The following is a 17,763-nucleotide window of genomic DNA, read 5'->3' on the forward strand; positions in this document are numbered from 1 at the left end:
AGGTCACTTTCTCTCATATTCTAGTTCCATGGCGCCTCTCACCATCGCCGGATTAGCGATGGTCTTGGTGGACTAACAGCCGCCCTCACACTCCGAAACGAAAGACATTCGCGCTTTGCTCTGCTCCAACGAAAATCCTGACAGGCAACAGCTTTTCGAGCGCTTCTCTTTCATCAAATCGGGCGATTTCCGCATCGCGCTCGGTACCAATGTAATCGGCATCCTCGAAAACCTAGGCGTGTCCATTTCCAACCTAGAAGCCAATTCTATTCGCAATGAGATCTAGCATGACGGCGTAACAGCGGCATATGTCAAGACCATAAACGTCGACAATTCCGTACCCAAGTATGGGACGAATTGTGTTCGTGGGGCGGCCAGATGTGCAGAGGGAGTTGTTGAAACAGGCGGCGGTAAATGTCCACTTGGTGTTGTGAAGGGCGCGGAAAAGGCGGTTGCGGAAATGCGAGAAGAAAGTGGAAAGGGTAATGTGGCTAATGGAGGTAATGACGGCGTTTGAATCAGGCGGATTTCTCATCGATCAAGTATTGTTGACCTGGTAGCACGAGTCGGCAAAGGGGGGAAACGCATGCTCTGGTCACCTTTCGCCCGTTCCAAAACGCGGACATACTGAACTTCCTCCCATATTCTCGTGTAGGGCCATTACAGTGCAACAATGCCTACGGAGACGAAGAAGAGACACATCGGAAAGCACCATATCTCTGCAGCGAATGTGAACAGTGCACCAAGACCCGATATCGGCCAGTCCGTCTGTCACCGTTCTACCTGCCCTATAAGGTCGATTGTCAGTGCATAGTTCCCCGCCCAAAGACGCCTTCTCCTCAAATTACCGCATCCAAACCTGGAGACCGCCCCGCGAGATTTACTGATGATCTGGCTGCCGATCTCGGTCAAACCGCACACCACAAGCTCGGACAATCCGCTAAGCAGCAGCCAGGGGACTATTCGAGCTGATTTGCCGGAGGCAAGCGCATCTAAAAAGGCATAAGCGCCGTGCATGCTTCTTTTACCAATTCTCTGGACCTGGAGTGTTATTACACTAATGTACTAGAATCTTGGTTCTTGTAGAATCAAGCTTCAGACAATTTGCTTTCCCGTCTGCCAACCATGATCTCACTATCCACATTGTCAGTTGTCTAGTTTCCTCCGTTCGTTGACAGCTTGATCACTGTTTGGACTTGGGACTTTGCAATTTCAATATGGAGACTATGGAACGTCTCTTTCGCAGATATTTGCAAGTATATATCTGGAGCAGGCTGCTAACATTATTGCACTAGTTGCCCTCAGGCCAACTTGCAAGAGATTGATGATGCTGCTGATTTTGCGCGAATTCTCCATTATCAAGCAACCCAGAATGATTCGCTGCCACATGCATGAAGCAGTTTCCATTGCGAGAGACGATGGGGAAAGGCCATGCCAGAGCAACGGCCAGACTTGTTGACGTCCCGTCTACAAAACTCTTTCCAATCCAAGGCAGCTCACAAAACTTGGCAAGCGCTCCGTGGAGTCAACACCATTACGAGCTCAGAGCTCAGGAGTTGGGAGGGTCCTGGTCGACTCTTGGCTCAGGTGATCGCCTAATCTTGCAAGGCTGTGTCGACTAGCTATCGAAGGAGGTTAGCGTGCGCTTGGGGCCCCAGCCTGTATCTTTCCACGCCGCGTAGTCGCGGCCCAAGTCTGAGCCCAGAAATTCTAGTCGTGACCGCTCATTGCAGTTGCTTCCCAGCTATGGAACTAATCGCACAATTGTTGACCCTCCCCCAGCAAGAGGCGCAATGTTGAGTATCTCGAATGGGCTCCATGCTAGGCTTGTAAGAAGCCACGGCAAGGGAAGATTGGTTGGCACGCGAGCTGCAGCATAACCAGCTGTGCGACGCCTGTAAGATCGTTCACTCGTATGCAAGGCTAACATTGGCGCCAGGACACTGGTGGCAAGTCCAAGGACTAGGGCGATGCTCCCAACGAATCAACGTATGGCTACCATGTCGCGCATATTTGACATCATTGGAGAGGTCGCCTGGACCGTGACGTGCGCGGCTCAACGAGAACAGATGCGGACTAACTTGAGGCTCTTGTCCATCTGCCCCACTCCGGAGAAGGACCGATATGCTCCAAGGGCCAGTTGCCGCACACGGCGCTATCGTGAGGCTCTAGTGTTCGAGGCCTGATGGTGCTGCATCGAACAACGCTAGAAGCCAGCTAGAAGAAGCTGTTGAGGTTCTCATGCTACCGGTAACTTGGCTGGATTATTCGAATTCCTGGAGAATTGCTCACCAATGGAAGCGTCGACCTGGATGGTCCACGCACGGAAACACCCACAAGATATTCAAGAACGAGAGGATCTCGATGCTGCGTACGAAGAAGACAGTCCAATGTGGTTCGAAGGTCACGAGGGCAAAGTGATGCCATGCCCCAGACAGGGATCCATACACGTAGCCTGGAGTGGAGACCTTCACGTCCGAATGCCTGGGGAGCGACTAGCACACTCGCAGTTGAGGCGGGGTGCGGAGAGACTCTCGGGGTAGCACAAGGCTAGCCATCTGCCAAGCATCCACACAAGCCCAGTCCTTCCTACAGTAGCGCTGAGCTAGTGTATCCTTGATCAATCTGGATTCTGAACTATCATGGCGTATCACGACTTTGGGGTGCGCCGCAAGGCTTGCGAGACTTTGTGGTAGACGGCTCGCCTCTATAAAGACAACATGCTTGCCCACCACTCTGGATCATCAGCAGTGCCCATCACCATCACTTGGCCTTGAACATCATCAACACATACTCATTCTAATTGAGTATTGTTTCGAGTCCATCTCCGACAGTCCAAAGGATACAAGCACAACAATGGCTGGTGGTGGAATTCCTACAGACTCCCCCGGAGTGGCCGGGGGATATCTCAGCGGCAAGAAACTCATCTATCCTCTGAGCTTGGTCATCTCCCTCTTTTTCCTCTGGGGTTTCTCTTACGGTCTTCTCGATGTCCTCAACAAGCACTTCCAAACCGTCCTTGGCGTCACACGTCTCGAGTCTACCGGTCTCCAGGTCATGTACTTCGGTGGCGGTTATCTCTGCTTCTCTCCGGTTGCCGCCGAAGTCCTCAAGCGCAAAGGCTACAAAGTCACCATTCTCATGGGTCTCACTCTGTACTCGCTCGGAGCCATCTTCTTCTGGCCAGTCGCTCATTTCTCGACCCCAACGAATGAGAAGGCCGCTTTCGGTGGCTTCTTGGCTTGCACCTTCGTGATCGCATGCGGTCTTGCTACCTTGGAAACCTCTGCCAACTCCTATGCTGTCGTTATTGGACATCCGGCTACCGCTTCTGCTCGTCTCCAGTTCTGTCAGAGCTGGAACGGTGTAGCCTCTTTCACCGGCCCTTTGATCGCTTCCAAGGCTTTCTTCTCTGGCGAGAATGCGAACTCTCTCACGAACGTCCAATATGTCTATCTTGCTGTAGCTTGCGCTGGTGTCGCTGTCGGTGTCCTCTTCTTCTTCTCGAAGTTGCCTGAAGTGTCGGAAGCCGCTGGGCGCTCAGCATCCATTGTTGGGGGAGACTCTGAAGAGCTCGGTCTTCCCATGGACCAATATGGCAACATCATCGAGCAGAAGCCGCTGTGGAAGGAGTACAACATGATGTTCGGTTTTGTCGCCCAGTTCGCTTACGTCGGCGCTCAGGTCAGCATCGCAACCTTCTTCATCAACTACGCTACTGAGGCAGCCTCGTTCACTGCGGAGGAGGGTGCTCGCCTACTCTCTTACGGTCTCATTACCTTCACCGTTGGTCGCTTCATCGCTGCTGGTGTCGCTTATTTCCTAGAGTCCAACTTCGTCCTCATGGTGTACGCTGCAGTGTGCATTGCCCTCTCAGCCTACGTTTCGAACGCGCACGGCACCGCGGGCGTCGCATGCATCATCGTCATCTTCTTCTTCATGGCTCCGATGTACCCTAGCATCTTCACGCTTGGAACCGCGAACCTGGGCCGCAACACCCGTCGCGGTGCTGGTATCCTCGTCATGGGGGTCTCGGGCGGCGCAGTCTTTCCGCCAATTCATGGCGCTATCGCCGATGCTAGCTCCACCCGCATCTCCTACCTCGTTCCCATGGTTGGCTTCATCGTCGTCCTGGCCTACGTCACCTCCCACTGGATCCGCCACGGCAGGCACATCCTCCGCATCAAGGGCGAGAACGTGGTTGCAACTGCGCTTGAAGGCGGTGCTGTTGGTGGAGCTGTTCAGACTGTCCACTATGACGAGAAGCGTCTCTCGATTGCGGAGATCGAGCAAGTTCGCCGCTCCAGCCTTGCTGGCGCACATGTCAACCCCATCACCGGCGGCTACCGTGTTGATGCTGACCACGAGGCTGGCGTCGAACGTCGCAACAGCATCCAGGGGCGCATCAACGCCACATTTGCAGGCTACGACATGAAGGGCCAGCGTGAGGAGACGGTCGAGCACTCCACCAAGTAAGAGTAAGAGGAAAGCACATAGGCTTTGTGGGTTGAGTCTGGGAGGCGATCAGACTGATGATGGGCTTTGTCCCCGCTGTACTTGCCGCGTTTTACGGATACCTCTGAAGCAATGATTTACGATTGACTGACTTTATACCATGTTTTCCATCATCATATTTCTGTAAATACTCAATTCTACTTTCCCATTCAAAGTTTGCAATTCGTCCCGACGACCTTCCAAAGCAGTGCAGTTCACGAGTGCATCCAGGATCCTGGATATCACCTTACTCCGTCCTGCAACTGCAATCTTTCGTCCAGATCACCTCACTTGACTCACGAGCAACCTTCACAGTTCCTTCCCCTTTTCAACCTCAAGCTCTGTCCGCGTATGCATTATAGGCACAAATCACTAACCAGAATATCCCCCTTCTCCCATGTGAACCTCAGACAGACATTATGGTCTTCTAGTAGCCTGTCCGTCATCTCTGCGCTAGCTCGTCCCATGGTCACAATCTTCGAAATATGCCATCGTGCGTGCGATCTCAGACACGGCGTGTCCCCCGTCGGTTGCGGAATGACGAGTGGCAGATCATACAGACCCTGCGCAAAGTACCCACTCGTTTAGTGAGTTTCGCAATGGCAGCGAGGCATTCGCTGGTGGAATAAGAAAAAAGGTAACGGAGGACAGGTCAGATGACGCGAAGAGGGTTGACCGTTGAGTGCAGTTGAGCTTGGGCCATATTGATAGCGCACGGGCCATCGACCTGAAAGTGACGGTGACTGACAAGACAATCGACACTTCTACCTTTCATTACCCGATTAGGAAGTTAGGCAAGAGAGCTCTCCATCATTCCTAGAACGAAGCTGCATGGACAGTGCGTGCGCGGATTGAGCTTGGGCCCAGCGCACGGGCCATTCATCTGTCGTTAAAAAAGTGAAGGTGACCGTACCACATTCGACACCATAACACAAGATTGCCCGATTAGGAAGTTTGCCAAAGAAGCTCTTCATCATTTCCGGAACGTTCTCAGTTCGCTTCTTTCACTTCCATAATATGCGCACATACATGTCTGGTTAGCCACCTGAACTTCTGCGCGACCTGTCTCAGTATACTTAGGGAATGCCACGCATCTTATTCTAAGGCACTAGATACTGTCATTGCATCTTGGTCCAAGTGGACCCAAGGTCTACTGACCTGTTGCGGAGTAGATCTAACAGTTGACCGCGAACGATGGAGATACACTGTATTCAACGCATGTTAGCGCTCTAGTCACATAAACGATGGAACTTGACCGCCGGACGTAACGATGTTGTCCAGCTACTCGGGCAAGATTGACTCGGCCACAATAAGACCCAGAAGAAGGTTTCTCTACTTCAACTTCTTGATGACAATCTTTCGCCGAAAACGTTCAAACGTCGCAGTTTGGGAGCGCAATCGGAACCTGTTTCCGACAAAGATAAGGGCCACTCCGGACAAGTGGCTGGAGCGCTCGCTCTTGATAGAGCTCGCGAAAGAGGTAGGTGATAACGACGCATTCCTAAAACAGTCTCTAGCTTCCTTTGATACCAATGCCCTAGGAAGTGAAGCAGCGGCTGAGGAAGCGCTCCACATCAGAGCCAGGCTGGAGATTGCTGAGCATCTCGAGGCTAATAGGGTGAACCTCGGGCTTTGCTAGCTGGATTTGTGCCGGGAGACTCCTACAAGGAGACAGACCCTGCAGGTCAAAACCATATTCTGCCACAACGAGCCGGCTCATCAAGTCGTACATGATCTTTCAGATTACTTTACTGGAACTTCAAAGCACACCATCGGTGTCTCGCTGGAAATTCTCACCCATACTGTGCCACAGAAAGTTTAGAATGATTTATGGGCTTTTGAATCCAAATGTTCTTATAATGCCTCTGCATAGTATGTCAAATACACATTGACACAATTGCGTTGCTTAGAACACTGTTTGTCTTCACGAACAGTACAAGCAGAAGCCTCAGGATAATCTCAAATCTTCCTCAGAATCACAAAATTAGGCTATCACACACAAAACTAAGAGTTTCTAATCACGCAGAGGTTCCTCTCGTGATGCGACAACCCCAACGCCACGTTACTTATCCCTCTTGACTCCTACCACCGTAATCCAATCCGCAAACACCTCTTCCACCAATTCAGTCACACCTCTAATATCATGCGCCAGTGGTAGCCCCCTTATCGCCCTTATCAATTCCTCCAATAGCTTTCCAAAAGCCCACTTCACTCTTTGACGACTGTTGTTATCCCAGCAGCTTGCATTGATCCTGACTTGGCCGTGCATGGCCCAGCACATATTCTGAATGTTGGCCGAAAGTAATACGCCTTGCTTGTCGATGGTGAGGAATCTTGAAACGCGTATTGAGGGGTTGTCGTGGAAGAAGGGCGTGTGGTTCGGTGATGATGCGCTGCTGGTAAAGATGCGGATCTGGGTGAGGGCGGTGTGCAGGTCTTCCCTTGTTAAAGGCATAGTTGAAGGCATAGTTGGAGCTTAGTGCTTGTTTGCAGAGTCAGTGTTTGGAAATGTTGGGTCGGTCTTGACGTGAAACTTAGGGGAAGCGGGCAGTTAATAAGCTGGGCCTTGGCTTTGCTATCTGAGTTTACTTGCTTTATGGAAACACTTGAATATCCTTTCAAACTAGCTAAGAAAGCGTTATACTCCAACGCGTGACATGATCCAAAGCAAAGTTCTAAAGCATGCGCAAGTGCCTTCCAGGAGAAGCTTGAAGCAAAATATCATCAACGCGATCATACCCGCACTCGTGAATTATTCAGACCCATCACACCCTGCCTGCCACCAGACGTATCGACATCTTAGTTGCCATCATCTGTGGCCTCATAGTCAGAAAAGCTGCTGCTGAAAGCAACAGTCTCAAGCCCCGAGGCAGACGATCCGCCATCTCAATATCCATGTAAACAATTGCGCTATTCTCAACCATACCGCCTCACATCTCCCCGGTCTCTTCGGCGTGATCACCTTCCCCAGCAAGCCTCAAAGCTCCCTGCAAGACGAACTCAGCGCGCTGCTCCCTCGTCCCCTTATCATTACCAGGTAGTTGGTCCGCAATTTCCAGCCTCAGCTTCTCCCAGATGGCATTGCGGTTGATCAGATTAATCGCGCGCTCCGCCTTGCGGTACTCATCATTCCCACCCAAAACGCCATTCGTATCCTCCCACTTATCCTCCATCGCAAACAACGCAACATAGCATAGAATCAGACGGATACAGTCCTGTGCGCGATAGGAGACAGCCAACAGACCGTTGGGATTCGCAGCCTCGGCCAACATGGACTGCTCGCTCTTGGCCCGCTTCGTCTTGTCGATGTTGTGCCAGATGAGGTTCTTGACTTCTGGCAGGAAGTACTCGCGGAGGGCGAAGATCTTGTTCTGCATGAGGTCCATGAAGCGCTGAACAAAAGATCGCCTGTTCGGTAGCTTCAAGCGCGGAAGCTTCAGCACGGGTAAGACGGAGGGAACCTTGCTGTTCTTGAAGCCGTAGTTTTGAAGATCGAGGTCGCGTCTGGCGGCTGCGGAGAGGCCGATCCAGGGGTGGTTGGGGATTGGTGTGTTTGCATTGCTGGAGACTGTTTTGCGGAGCTCGTTAGCTAGTGTATGCAGAGGGGAAATGCGCGAATCTGTATACCTGTATTCTTGCGCGGTGTGGGCGCTCGAGCTGCATTCGTGTTCTTCGGGATGCCTTTCGGCTTCTTGGGGGCTTTACGCTTCGCGGCCATCTTGAATGATATATGGTCGGTGGTTGCTCGATTTGCCTTGCCGCTGCGCTTAATTCAAGATTCGGTCGAGATGCGGTTGACCTAGGCGATGTGGGAGCTGGAGCGTGTTTCGAGAACGCGTCCCCGTTCTATAACCGCGCAGCCTCTGTGACGTGGCCATAGCAGTGGCTGCCATATTCACATAGTGTGATTTGTTTCGTGTCGTGGGGTGTAGCGGTTGTCTGGTCAACGCGTCGATGTGAATGAGTTTCGATCCGACTTCACCCGGACTTGCAAGCAATCGCATACTGCGTTTCGGGCAGGCAATATGTGATCTCGTTTTAGATCATTCTACAGGCCAACAGCTACTAGTTTCCAGGCTCAAGAACACTTCGCATGTAAGTTGGCTGATTACGTGGCTAAGACTTGACAAGGTTCACCAGCTTGATTGTTCACTCACTTTGGCCCTCACTTTCACCTTAAGCACTACCGAATTGACTACACACCGTCACCTCACTTATCTCAAATTACCCAACGCGCGCGCTTCGAGCTCTTTCTCTGCTCCTCAATGCCACCCGCATCCGCGGTCGCATCGTTGTCCACTGGCGGCCTTCCAGCTACCCGAACAATGGCCAATCCTACTAAGTAAGAAACATTGCGACATGTTTTCTATGCGGGGACTCACAGGTGTAGGCATGACGAATTCGTCATGGCGCACAACGAACAGGACAACGAGGAGTCTTTGCTCGGACCGATGGAGGCACACTTACATGCTCACGCTGTCAGCGACGATACTGCGACTGAAGAAATTCAAAACAAGATATACTCCGCCATGGAAAGTTTCATGGCCGACGCGACCGAAACTAGCGACGCAAATGCATCTCATGAGCTTAAAGCTGTACTTCGTGTGCTCTACCGCAAGGTGCCCATGACACTGGAGCTCGCGCGCGTCATTCAGAGGCTCGCTGATGACCTCAGTGTGGCACTCGGCAACGATTTCAACTATCTCGAGGCTGTGATGGAGCGCCATGAACCAGAGATACGTCGTCGATGGATCGCGAAAACACGGAACGAGAGGCGTGCTCTCCTTTTGAAGGTGTCACCACACATGCCAGAAGGGCATCGTCCTGACCTGGACATTATCTACCTTGAGAGATTCGCTAACCAAGAGGAAACTTCGTCTCTAAGTGATGTACTACTCTGGCCGTATATCAATCTCGAAGACTTGTGCAAGACGCAACCGCTATTAGTATTTCTGAACGCCCGAGCGTACAATCTACCATGGACGTTTGCCTTATCCGAAAGCTTGTTCAACCCATTCGGAAAAGCTCCAGGCTGTCCAGGTCGTGATAAGGAGCAGATCAGCATGCACTTCCGATTCACGAAAGACCCAAGCCCCGGCGTGTATGGACATGTCCGGATCATCTTGGAAGGTGACGTCGAGATCACTAGCAACCTGAGTGAGGAGTCAATCGAATACTGCCAGCGACAGGGTCTCCACCTGCTATATGTTCAGCAACATATCATGGCCTTTCTTGTCGCCTGCGTCAAGGAGATCTTACACGACAAGAGTGGAGAAGCTCTTATGAATGTTCCCATTCTCACAAAAGATGCTCTTTCCGACAGGGTCAACAAAACCACCGAACACACCATCTTCGCAGATACAATTCTACTTGCACCTTATCGTGCGCGATCCACGGTAGATTTTCACAGGCTCCGCGCATACTTAGCCGGTCTGTTTAACAACGCGAAAGATCATATATGGGCATTGCGAGAAGATCCCTCATATATGGCCGATACAATCCGTGATGAGTGGAGTCATCGCACAGAGATGATTATGGACATGACATCAAGGGCCAAGTGCATTGGTCCGTTTCAAGACGCAGCCTCACAAGTGAGGTAGTCACCCAGGTCGTCCGTGAGGCTTATCTCAATCTTGCATACTTTAAGACGTTATACGAGACCGCAGATCGTTTATGCCAGTTGTTCGAGGACGGCGTGGTCAATGATTTGCACACCAATTTTCATGCTGTGCAAGTCATTGACCTATTCGCTCGCCACATGAAGGATACCCTGACTAAGTCCATTCGGTATGACACTTGGGGCTCCCCAGGAATGAGGCACTTATACACGAGGGAGCAAGGTCTTCGCGAACTCTGCTTCAAAATCAGAAATAATGCCACAGGAGATCAACTTGAAGCAGAGTTGATGCATGTTTTTAATTTCTTCGATGCCAGCGGGAAGGGTCGAGTCTCAGATGGCGTCTTCTTTCATAAGCTCGACCAGCTCGATTCCATCCTGAGGAAGAATTCCGGGGCGCAAACTATGATCTCTCCACGCGTATCTCAGAAACTCGGGAGTCTGTCAATCATGGTCGAGTGTCTTCGTCAGCTCAGCCTCTGGAGACTTAGCCCGGAAGTCCAGCTGTTTCTCGAAGATCATGGGCATTGCGAAGAGAAGCTGTCCAACAAAGAAGGCCTCCAACATTTTCTGAAGTGGTTCAACGCTTTGGATAAGTACAAACCTCTGGTGACTGCCGTAGATATACCACAGGGCTGTTTGAACTATCCAATTCACCATTTCCCGAACCGCCAGAATGTTGAGCAAATGCGAGCAGCGGAGAAGAATTTGGACTCATTCTGGACTCATCTCGACATGTTCTTAGCGGAGTCTACGGGCCAAGCTCAGCATGAGCTTATTCAGCCTTGCCTTGCTGAACATATGCGTCGTACACCAGCATGGATCGACGAGAAGACTTCCATGTCAGAACACGTGTATGTGCCTCTTTCCAGAGTCTTACACGATGTTTCGAAGCAGATCACTGGCGTCTTCGATAGATGCGCGGGAGTGAGCAACGCAAAGCCCAAAACCCACGGAATGCCGAACCCAACGCGGACGTTTCCTGCGACCTCTTTGGATATGTCCGTCACCGATGAAAAGTCCACAGCACTTAAGCACGTGAAAGTGGATAAGCGCACTTTCAAGACGATCAAATCCATCTTCGGCATGCATGCCCAAGCAGGAGATGTCCCTAAGGTAGTGAAATGGGACGAGTTCAAGCGCACTATGATTCGTACTGGTTTCTCAGCGGAGAAGCTCCAGGGATCGGCGTGGCAGTTCACTCCGCAGGGAAACACCAATGTCGAGCGGGGCATCCAGTTCCACGAGCCTCATCCCGACAGCGACATCCCCTACGCCATGGCGCGTCGTTTCGGTCGTCGGCTCGAGCGTGTTTACGGTTGGACGCGAGAGACTTTCAAGCTCGCTTAGAGGATGAACATGTGGGTATCTCAAGTTGTTCTGCGTCGACCCTTTGTGAGAGAGGTGAATTTTTCTATTTGATTCTGGTTAAGGAACATCGCAACTGTCGAAATAAGTTATGGGGGACGACATGCAGCGCGTTAGCGATGCTATCTTGCCTTCATTAAACGTGACTTGCTGCAGCATGAGGGAAAAGGTGGAGAGGAACGAGGAAAGCGGCCAACAGAGAGCCTGAATAAGAAGTTTAGTTGTCCAATGCAGTGTTCTCTACAGAATGTCAGTCACAGAGAGCTATAAGCAAGCATACCGTCGTACAGAACTGCATGTTGCCAGGTTGATGTTTTCTTTGATCGTGTTTACCGATGAGTGACCAGTCCGTTCTTCATGATCTCATCACCCTCTCAAGAGTCCTCAAGCTCTCAGTCAGCAGGACCATATCCTGTTACCCCGTCTCCCTTGTTGGTTTTGACAACCAGCCATAGTTGTATGGTCCGTGGATCTTCTCATCCCAAACCGGCTCGTCACGCGAATCGACTGGAATATACTGCCGTCCCTCTGGATGGTTCTTTGGCTTCGCACTTGAAGCTATGGAGCTAGTCTTGAGATTAGCCATACGGCGCTGCAATTCCCCTTTGGTGAGGACTGGCAGCCACAGAGTCGGGTCTACGCTGTATCTAAGTAGGTTCGGTATCATATAAGATTAGAGATGTTTTCTATAACTTACTCCGCTTCAAGCTGTCGCCCGATATCCTCCTTCGTTAAATCAACCTTCCATCCCGCTGCCCACCAGTAGTTCCAGGTGGTATTCACGCTGGTGCGGGCGAAGTTCTTTTTCTTTTCTTCACTCCATGCCCAGGTTCGCCAGCCTTAATAAGACGATTGTGACAGACCTATGATGATTGCTTAGAGATGCTCAAGGCCCAATGTTTGCAGCACTTGCTCTGATTGCCACCTGCTGATAGACTCACACCGTAGTCATACTCTCCCCGGTCGTAGATCTTGAAATAACGTATACTATTTTCCATTTAACGTACTCAAGCCGCATGCGCATCGTTCCGAAAGCACCCACGGGAGCAAAGCTTCCGAATCAAGAGCCACACTGCCTAAGCTTGGCTGGAGCGTGCAATGGATTTAACCATATGTTTCTTCTCCGTACCCGCCTCCAATGTTAAGGCGTGGCGGTCTCGGGCGCAATGGAATTTACGTGACGTCACTGCGCTCAACCTCCACCACATCTTCCGCAACAGGACCACTCACAGCGATGAGCGTTTGAGAATTGGAATCGTCTGTTGTAAGGGAGCGTTCATACCGCGAGAACAAAGCGGCGGGAGTGACATCGTCTTCGATAGCCTACTCCAGCGATGGAAGCTCCTTCTTTAGGGCACCATCCAGCATTAGTACCCCTTCGATTACACAGCCCAAAGCTCTCTTCAAGATACCACACGCCAGGTATTCAAAATAGATACTAACATAACTAGAACGTAATTCTGACGACCTACAATGCCCGTCTTCCACTTCTACATACACTATTCTGACGTCATGACTCGAGCCATCGATTGATCAAAGCAATCACTTACCTCCATGAGACTTCCAGATCATTATACTACACCAACCTACATCTTTCAAAACCTTCAACGCTATATTCAGAATGTCCGGTCAACGCGCCGAATCCCTAATGCAAGACTACGAAAAACGCCCCGACCCCGTCTCCCTCACCCAAAATCCGGACCCATCTAAGAACAGCTCCTCAGGCGTCGACTACGAGCCCCATCCTGAGAAATCTATTGAACTAGAGCCAGAACGCCAGCGTATCGTCCAGTCAATATGTAGTCTCTACTCCGGTAGCGCAAATGAGCAGGACATGCAAGTTTACGCTGAGGAGTCTGTTTACGATGACCCGTGGAGTTTTTGTGATACGAGGTATAAAATTGCGGGACAGTGGTATGGTACGTCCAACCCCCCTATTTTCCCTATTCGCCTCCTTCCCGTTACTCACCTCAGTGCGTATAGGGATTCCCAAAATAATGGCTTCCTCCAAGACCATCAAAACTGAGGTGGTATCCTCTAAGCCTGACGAAATCATCTTCAAGCTACAGCAAGAGTACACGCCCAAACCGATGCCTGTGCCCAAGAAAGTAAATTCTCTGGTCACGCTTACGCTGGATCAGCACAATAAAGTCAAGTATCACAAGGATATGTGGAACGAGAAGGATTACAGCCATGAAGGGTTGGGGAAGGTGATGAAGACCCTGAATGGGGATTATCTGACTAAGATTACCAAGCCGCCGGAGAGCTTAGGACCGAAGGAGTGAGGGAATTGAGGAGAAAGATATATGTGTTGGGAATCGTGCTCTTCTAAATCATACGAAGTATGTTGGCAAAAGTCGCCATTAACAAGGTGGCCACTGGGCAACACATCATTCTTCACCCTGAACATAGTCTCACTGTCAATGTATCAACAACTACGAAGAGACATCTTTAAAGAAAAAAAGTACATGTATTGAAACAAACCCACATGCCCACAATGCAGATACTTCCAGTGCTGGCCCAATCATCATGGCACAAACAGCCTTGAGTAGGCCGTGACATTCGTTCGGCAGCACACGCAAGTGGTGTAATTCTTCGATGCCAGTCCGACCCTACAATCATCACACAGGGACAGACAACCGCACGGCCAGACCAAAACTGTCCGAGGACTGATCTGGCACACTACACACACTGGGGACCTTCGCTACCCATGCCTTCAGCGCCGCTGTCCCATGAGCCAGCATTACTCTTGGCCGCTGCGTCCCGTCTGTCGAGCATGAACTCTTCCAAGATCTGCTCTTCCTCGTCAGGTGACATTGAAGCTGCGCCGGGGGTACGGTGGCGAGTGGAAGCTAAGAGCTTGATATCATTCCTCTGAAGAATTCGACGGTACTGTGAACGCGTCATCACACCTGAGCTTTGTAAATGGCGTCCCAGCATCTTAGCCTCTTCCCTGTCGTCTTTCGATTGTGGGTCCAGCAGGCGTGAGAGACGCGATATATCCAGCGTATCGGCTTGCATAGGCGTAGACTCTCGGCTATCCCCAAACGATGTTTGTGTCGGCGTTCGTTGCCCTTCATCGTCCGTATCCGACCAATCCTCGGCATCCGATGTCGTGGAAAAGGACATAATGCTTGTTGTGTCATCATCATCAGCAGAGGATGGAACGTAATCACCACTCGTGTCGAGATCGCCCCATTTCCCGCCTCCTCTCCACCAATCGTAGAGATAGTTGGATATGTGCGCTTCAGAGTCGGAAGGGCCCCGCTCGTCGTAGGCACCGGTACTCTGCAATCTTTCCCGTGTGACAGCTTCCACATCGAAAGAAATGTCTGCTCGTCTCCGAGACTTACGTCCGGTGATGTCGTCCACAACGAGCCATGGCTCTCGCTCTGATGGCGGAACGCCTTGCCGACGTTTGGCTTCCTCGTTCAACCGCTGTTGGGAAAGACGAACCAGCCACTGAGGACGCCAGGTGATGTGCAGCTTCTGCATGATGGCTACTAGCAATCTAGCCTGCACAAACAACAAGAGCGCCAGGATGCCCCTGAGGAATCTAAGAGTTAGCGTCCATCGTCCTTGTCGGTGTTGCAGTCCGACGCCGTGATCCTGCTGTCCCAGAGCTTCCATTGCATCAGGCGACGACGCATCAGCGTCCCTAGTCTTCCTTTCTCGTGCGTATCCTGTATCTGCTTGAGCATCCACCCCAACTGCATTATTCGACTTCTGGCCAACTTGTCTACGGCGAGCGGCCGTTTCATGATATCTCTTCCGTTCCAACCAGGTTGATGAGTGCACATTGACACGCATTGCCTCATTGAGAAAGACCGCCTCGCTTGCTGCAGTCAGAACAGTGAGCCCAACCTTGAGCACGGCAGTGTAAAAGTCCTCGTTCCAGCTAACGCTTAATGGAGTGATTGCAGATAAGTGTATGTTAGCATGGAGGTTTCCATAGGCGGTCACAAACCGCTCGCGCCATGTTGCATTAGGTTGCCCGGGCGGAGGATTCAGGACGGTAATACCCAGAGCAAGCAAGTAGATTACTTCAAAGAGTCAGTACGAATCCAACAAAGCAAAGCAACACGAGCCAACGTACCGCCACAACATAAAATTCCCGCAATGATAACGAGGTGAGGTATGAAACCAACCATGCAAACGGTGGGGAATCTCAAGATGCCTACGTGCCGGCCGGAATCGAAGTCATTCGTTGCAAATCGTATGACACTCCAGGCAAAGGTGGCCATATAGGCGGCTCCCCATATAGCAGTAGTCACAAGTCGGAATCGAGCGCGGTATCCAATGATGGCGAGAAAGTTGCTTGAGAAATGGCTGACACTGGAAATCAATGATATTAACAAGACCTCAGGGGGTACATTTGCAAATGAAGAAATTGTCGCCCGGGTGAGTGTAAGTTCCGTAGAATCAGGAGTGAGGAGCTTTTGCGGCTTGAAAAATTGGGTTGAGTCCAGGGTGAAAGGTCGGGAGACAACTGCCTCGGCCTCTGCGAAGGCTAACGAATGCTCGAAGATGGTCACTAATAGGAGATCAGCTACCGAAATTTGCTGCCAAAATGAGGGTACTTACTGCCCACCTCCGGGACGGGGTGACGTCCTTGAAGGGCACACGACAACGTCTCAACAAATTGACCAAACCCGAGCGAGATGAATAAGGGCCATAGCAGCGCTAGGGATCCAGCCGGCCGTGTACTATCTGGTGCGATCGGAAACATCTTGACTGCCTTGCAAGAACTTTCCACGTCTTCCCAGAAGAGTAATGCTGAACTTGCACGCCATAGAAAGCCACCGTCGCCGGCAAAATCGGTGTCCAATTGCCGCCCAGTAGGACCATATTGCATGCTTGTCCAATTCGGATTTGTCTGGCAGCGGATAGCCTGGAGCACACTCTGTATCCTGTACACGAAAAGGAGCAATGGGAGAAGGTATAGGGCGAGGCGCAGGTGGAGGCGATCGAACGAGAGGGGCACTCGGCTCGAGGCGTAGAAGTATGTACGATTAAGTAGGATGGCCTAGCGAATGGTCAGATTTGCGTTCTTTGTAATACCCAACCCTGCAGGTGGTCTTTACAATAGAGAAAGTGGCTATAGCCCATTTAGAAGTGATGTAGCTGAAGAACGACCCAACGTTCTTGAGCGCCTGGAAGATGTTCATGTCGTCCTGGAGTGCCAGACCAGCGTTTGCAGCGGCCGCGACAGACTCCTGAACGAATTTCCCCGATGTTGTCGCTGCGGTCGCGTTGGTGAGATTGGCGAAAGTCGGTTCCGCGATGATGCTGCCGCCTGATCGGATCTTGCCAAAGACGCTGTCGATGTGTTCACCGAGCGCACCTGCTTTTGAGAGCAAGCGCGGCACAGCCATGAGTAAGTCCGCTGGTGAGGGCAACAACGAGGTTACGTTCGTGAAAGCTGATTGTTGCTCCATTGTTTCCCGGCTGCTGCGTCGGACGGCGATTTCTTTGACGATGTGAGCTTCGACTGGCCAAGGCCGATGTTTGGATCTAGCGAACGTGAAGCATGACTGCCGGCGACAAGGCGCAAGCAGTTCGGTAGGCAGTCGCGCTCGGAGGTGTTTGTGAATTACTCTAGTTGGTGGTCGTCGTGAGCGCGTTATCGCTCGTCATCCAGGTGGAGCGGACCACCGGACGGAACCGAGGCGCACTATTTCGGGACGGCACTACAAACACCCCTGCAGGTAGACCGTCAAACACCACATCTTTGTATATGAGCCGTGGGTCTATCCGGGCAAATGTCTCGCTGGTCATACACGAGATTAACTTCAATGCGGCACTGTGTGTGAACTAGAAATCAATAGATTGACAGGGTTTCCGGCTGCCCATCCTTCTCGAGGGTCACCTGTTATGTCTATTCCGTACAAGCCTGCAATGAACAGAAATCCGACCCTAGTACATCAAGGGAAGACTGCCAAATAACGACCCGTTTGCCAACCCGGTTCAAGAACTGACTATCCTTCCCAAAGATTGTCATCTTGCCGATGCTTGTCATACCGAGGCGGCGCATAGGAGACTGCCGCCTCCCTTCATTCCAGACGCCCTTGCCGGCAGACGCGCTTCAAACGCGCCACATCCACATCTTCCCAGGAATGCGCCTCCAGTGCCTCAGATTTAAACGCCTACGGATCCCAAAGATTGTTCTTTACTTTCTTTCCGTATTTCGCTTCCGTTACTAACAATCATTTCGTCGGCTTTCCAGCTACGTCCTTTCCAATCTTTATCCAAAACACAATTCTTACTAAAACTTTTCGCCTGCA

General features: G+C 51.3%; 5 protein-coding genes across 5 annotated transcripts; 3 read left to right on the plus strand and 2 right to left on the minus strand.

The window, feature by feature from the left end:
* Nucleotides 1-2,856: 2,856 nt before the first annotated feature.
* N0V89_006896 (uncharacterized protein) lies at nucleotides 2,857-4,476 on the plus strand (the record flags this gene model as incomplete). The annotated part of the gene is made up of 1 exon (XM_056215662.1): nucleotides 2,857-4,476. One exon carries the CDS (start codon nucleotides 2,857-2,859, stop codon nucleotides 4,474-4,476), a length of 1,620 nt encoding a protein of 539 aa, XP_056069909.1.
* A 2,948-nt stretch (nucleotides 4,477-7,424) lies between these two features.
* On the minus strand, nucleotides 7,425-8,212 carry N0V89_006897 (uncharacterized protein; the record flags this gene model as incomplete). The annotated part of the gene is made up of 2 exons (XM_056215663.1): nucleotides 7,425-8,062; nucleotides 8,122-8,212. The coding sequence occupies 2 exons, from the start codon at nucleotides 8,210-8,212 to the stop codon at nucleotides 7,425-7,427; spliced, it is 729 nt and encodes a 242-aa protein (XP_056069910.1).
* Nucleotides 8,213-8,900: 688 nt separating this feature from the next.
* N0V89_006898 (uncharacterized protein) lies at nucleotides 8,901-11,461 on the plus strand (the record flags this gene model as incomplete). Its single annotated transcript, XM_056215664.1, has 2 exons — nucleotides 8,901-10,059; nucleotides 10,095-11,461. 2 exons carry the CDS (start codon nucleotides 8,901-8,903, stop codon nucleotides 11,459-11,461), a joined length of 2,526 nt encoding a protein of 841 aa, XP_056069911.1.
* A 1,639-nt stretch (nucleotides 11,462-13,100) lies between these two features.
* Nucleotides 13,101-13,764, plus strand: N0V89_006899 (uncharacterized protein; the record flags this gene model as incomplete). Its single annotated transcript, XM_056215665.1, has 2 exons — nucleotides 13,101-13,398; nucleotides 13,463-13,764. 2 exons carry the CDS (start codon nucleotides 13,101-13,103, stop codon nucleotides 13,762-13,764), a joined length of 600 nt encoding a protein of 199 aa, XP_056069912.1.
* A 397-nt stretch (nucleotides 13,765-14,161) lies between these two features.
* Nucleotides 14,162-16,854, minus strand: N0V89_006900 (uncharacterized protein; the record flags this gene model as incomplete). Its single annotated transcript, XM_056215666.1, has 4 exons — nucleotides 14,162-15,522; nucleotides 15,576-16,013; nucleotides 16,064-16,505; nucleotides 16,564-16,854. The coding sequence occupies 4 exons, from the start codon at nucleotides 16,852-16,854 to the stop codon at nucleotides 14,162-14,164; spliced, it is 2,532 nt and encodes an 843-aa protein (XP_056069913.1).
* Between the last annotated feature and the right edge of the window lie 909 nt (nucleotides 16,855-17,763).

The sequence above is a fragment of the Didymosphaeria variabile genome, assembly GCF_027946475.1.
Source record: "Didymosphaeria variabile strain IMI 356815 chromosome Unknown scaffold_5, whole genome shotgun sequence".
In the NCBI taxonomy this organism is placed as follows: domain Eukaryota; kingdom Fungi; phylum Ascomycota; class Dothideomycetes; order Pleosporales; family Didymosphaeriaceae; genus Didymosphaeria; species Didymosphaeria variabile.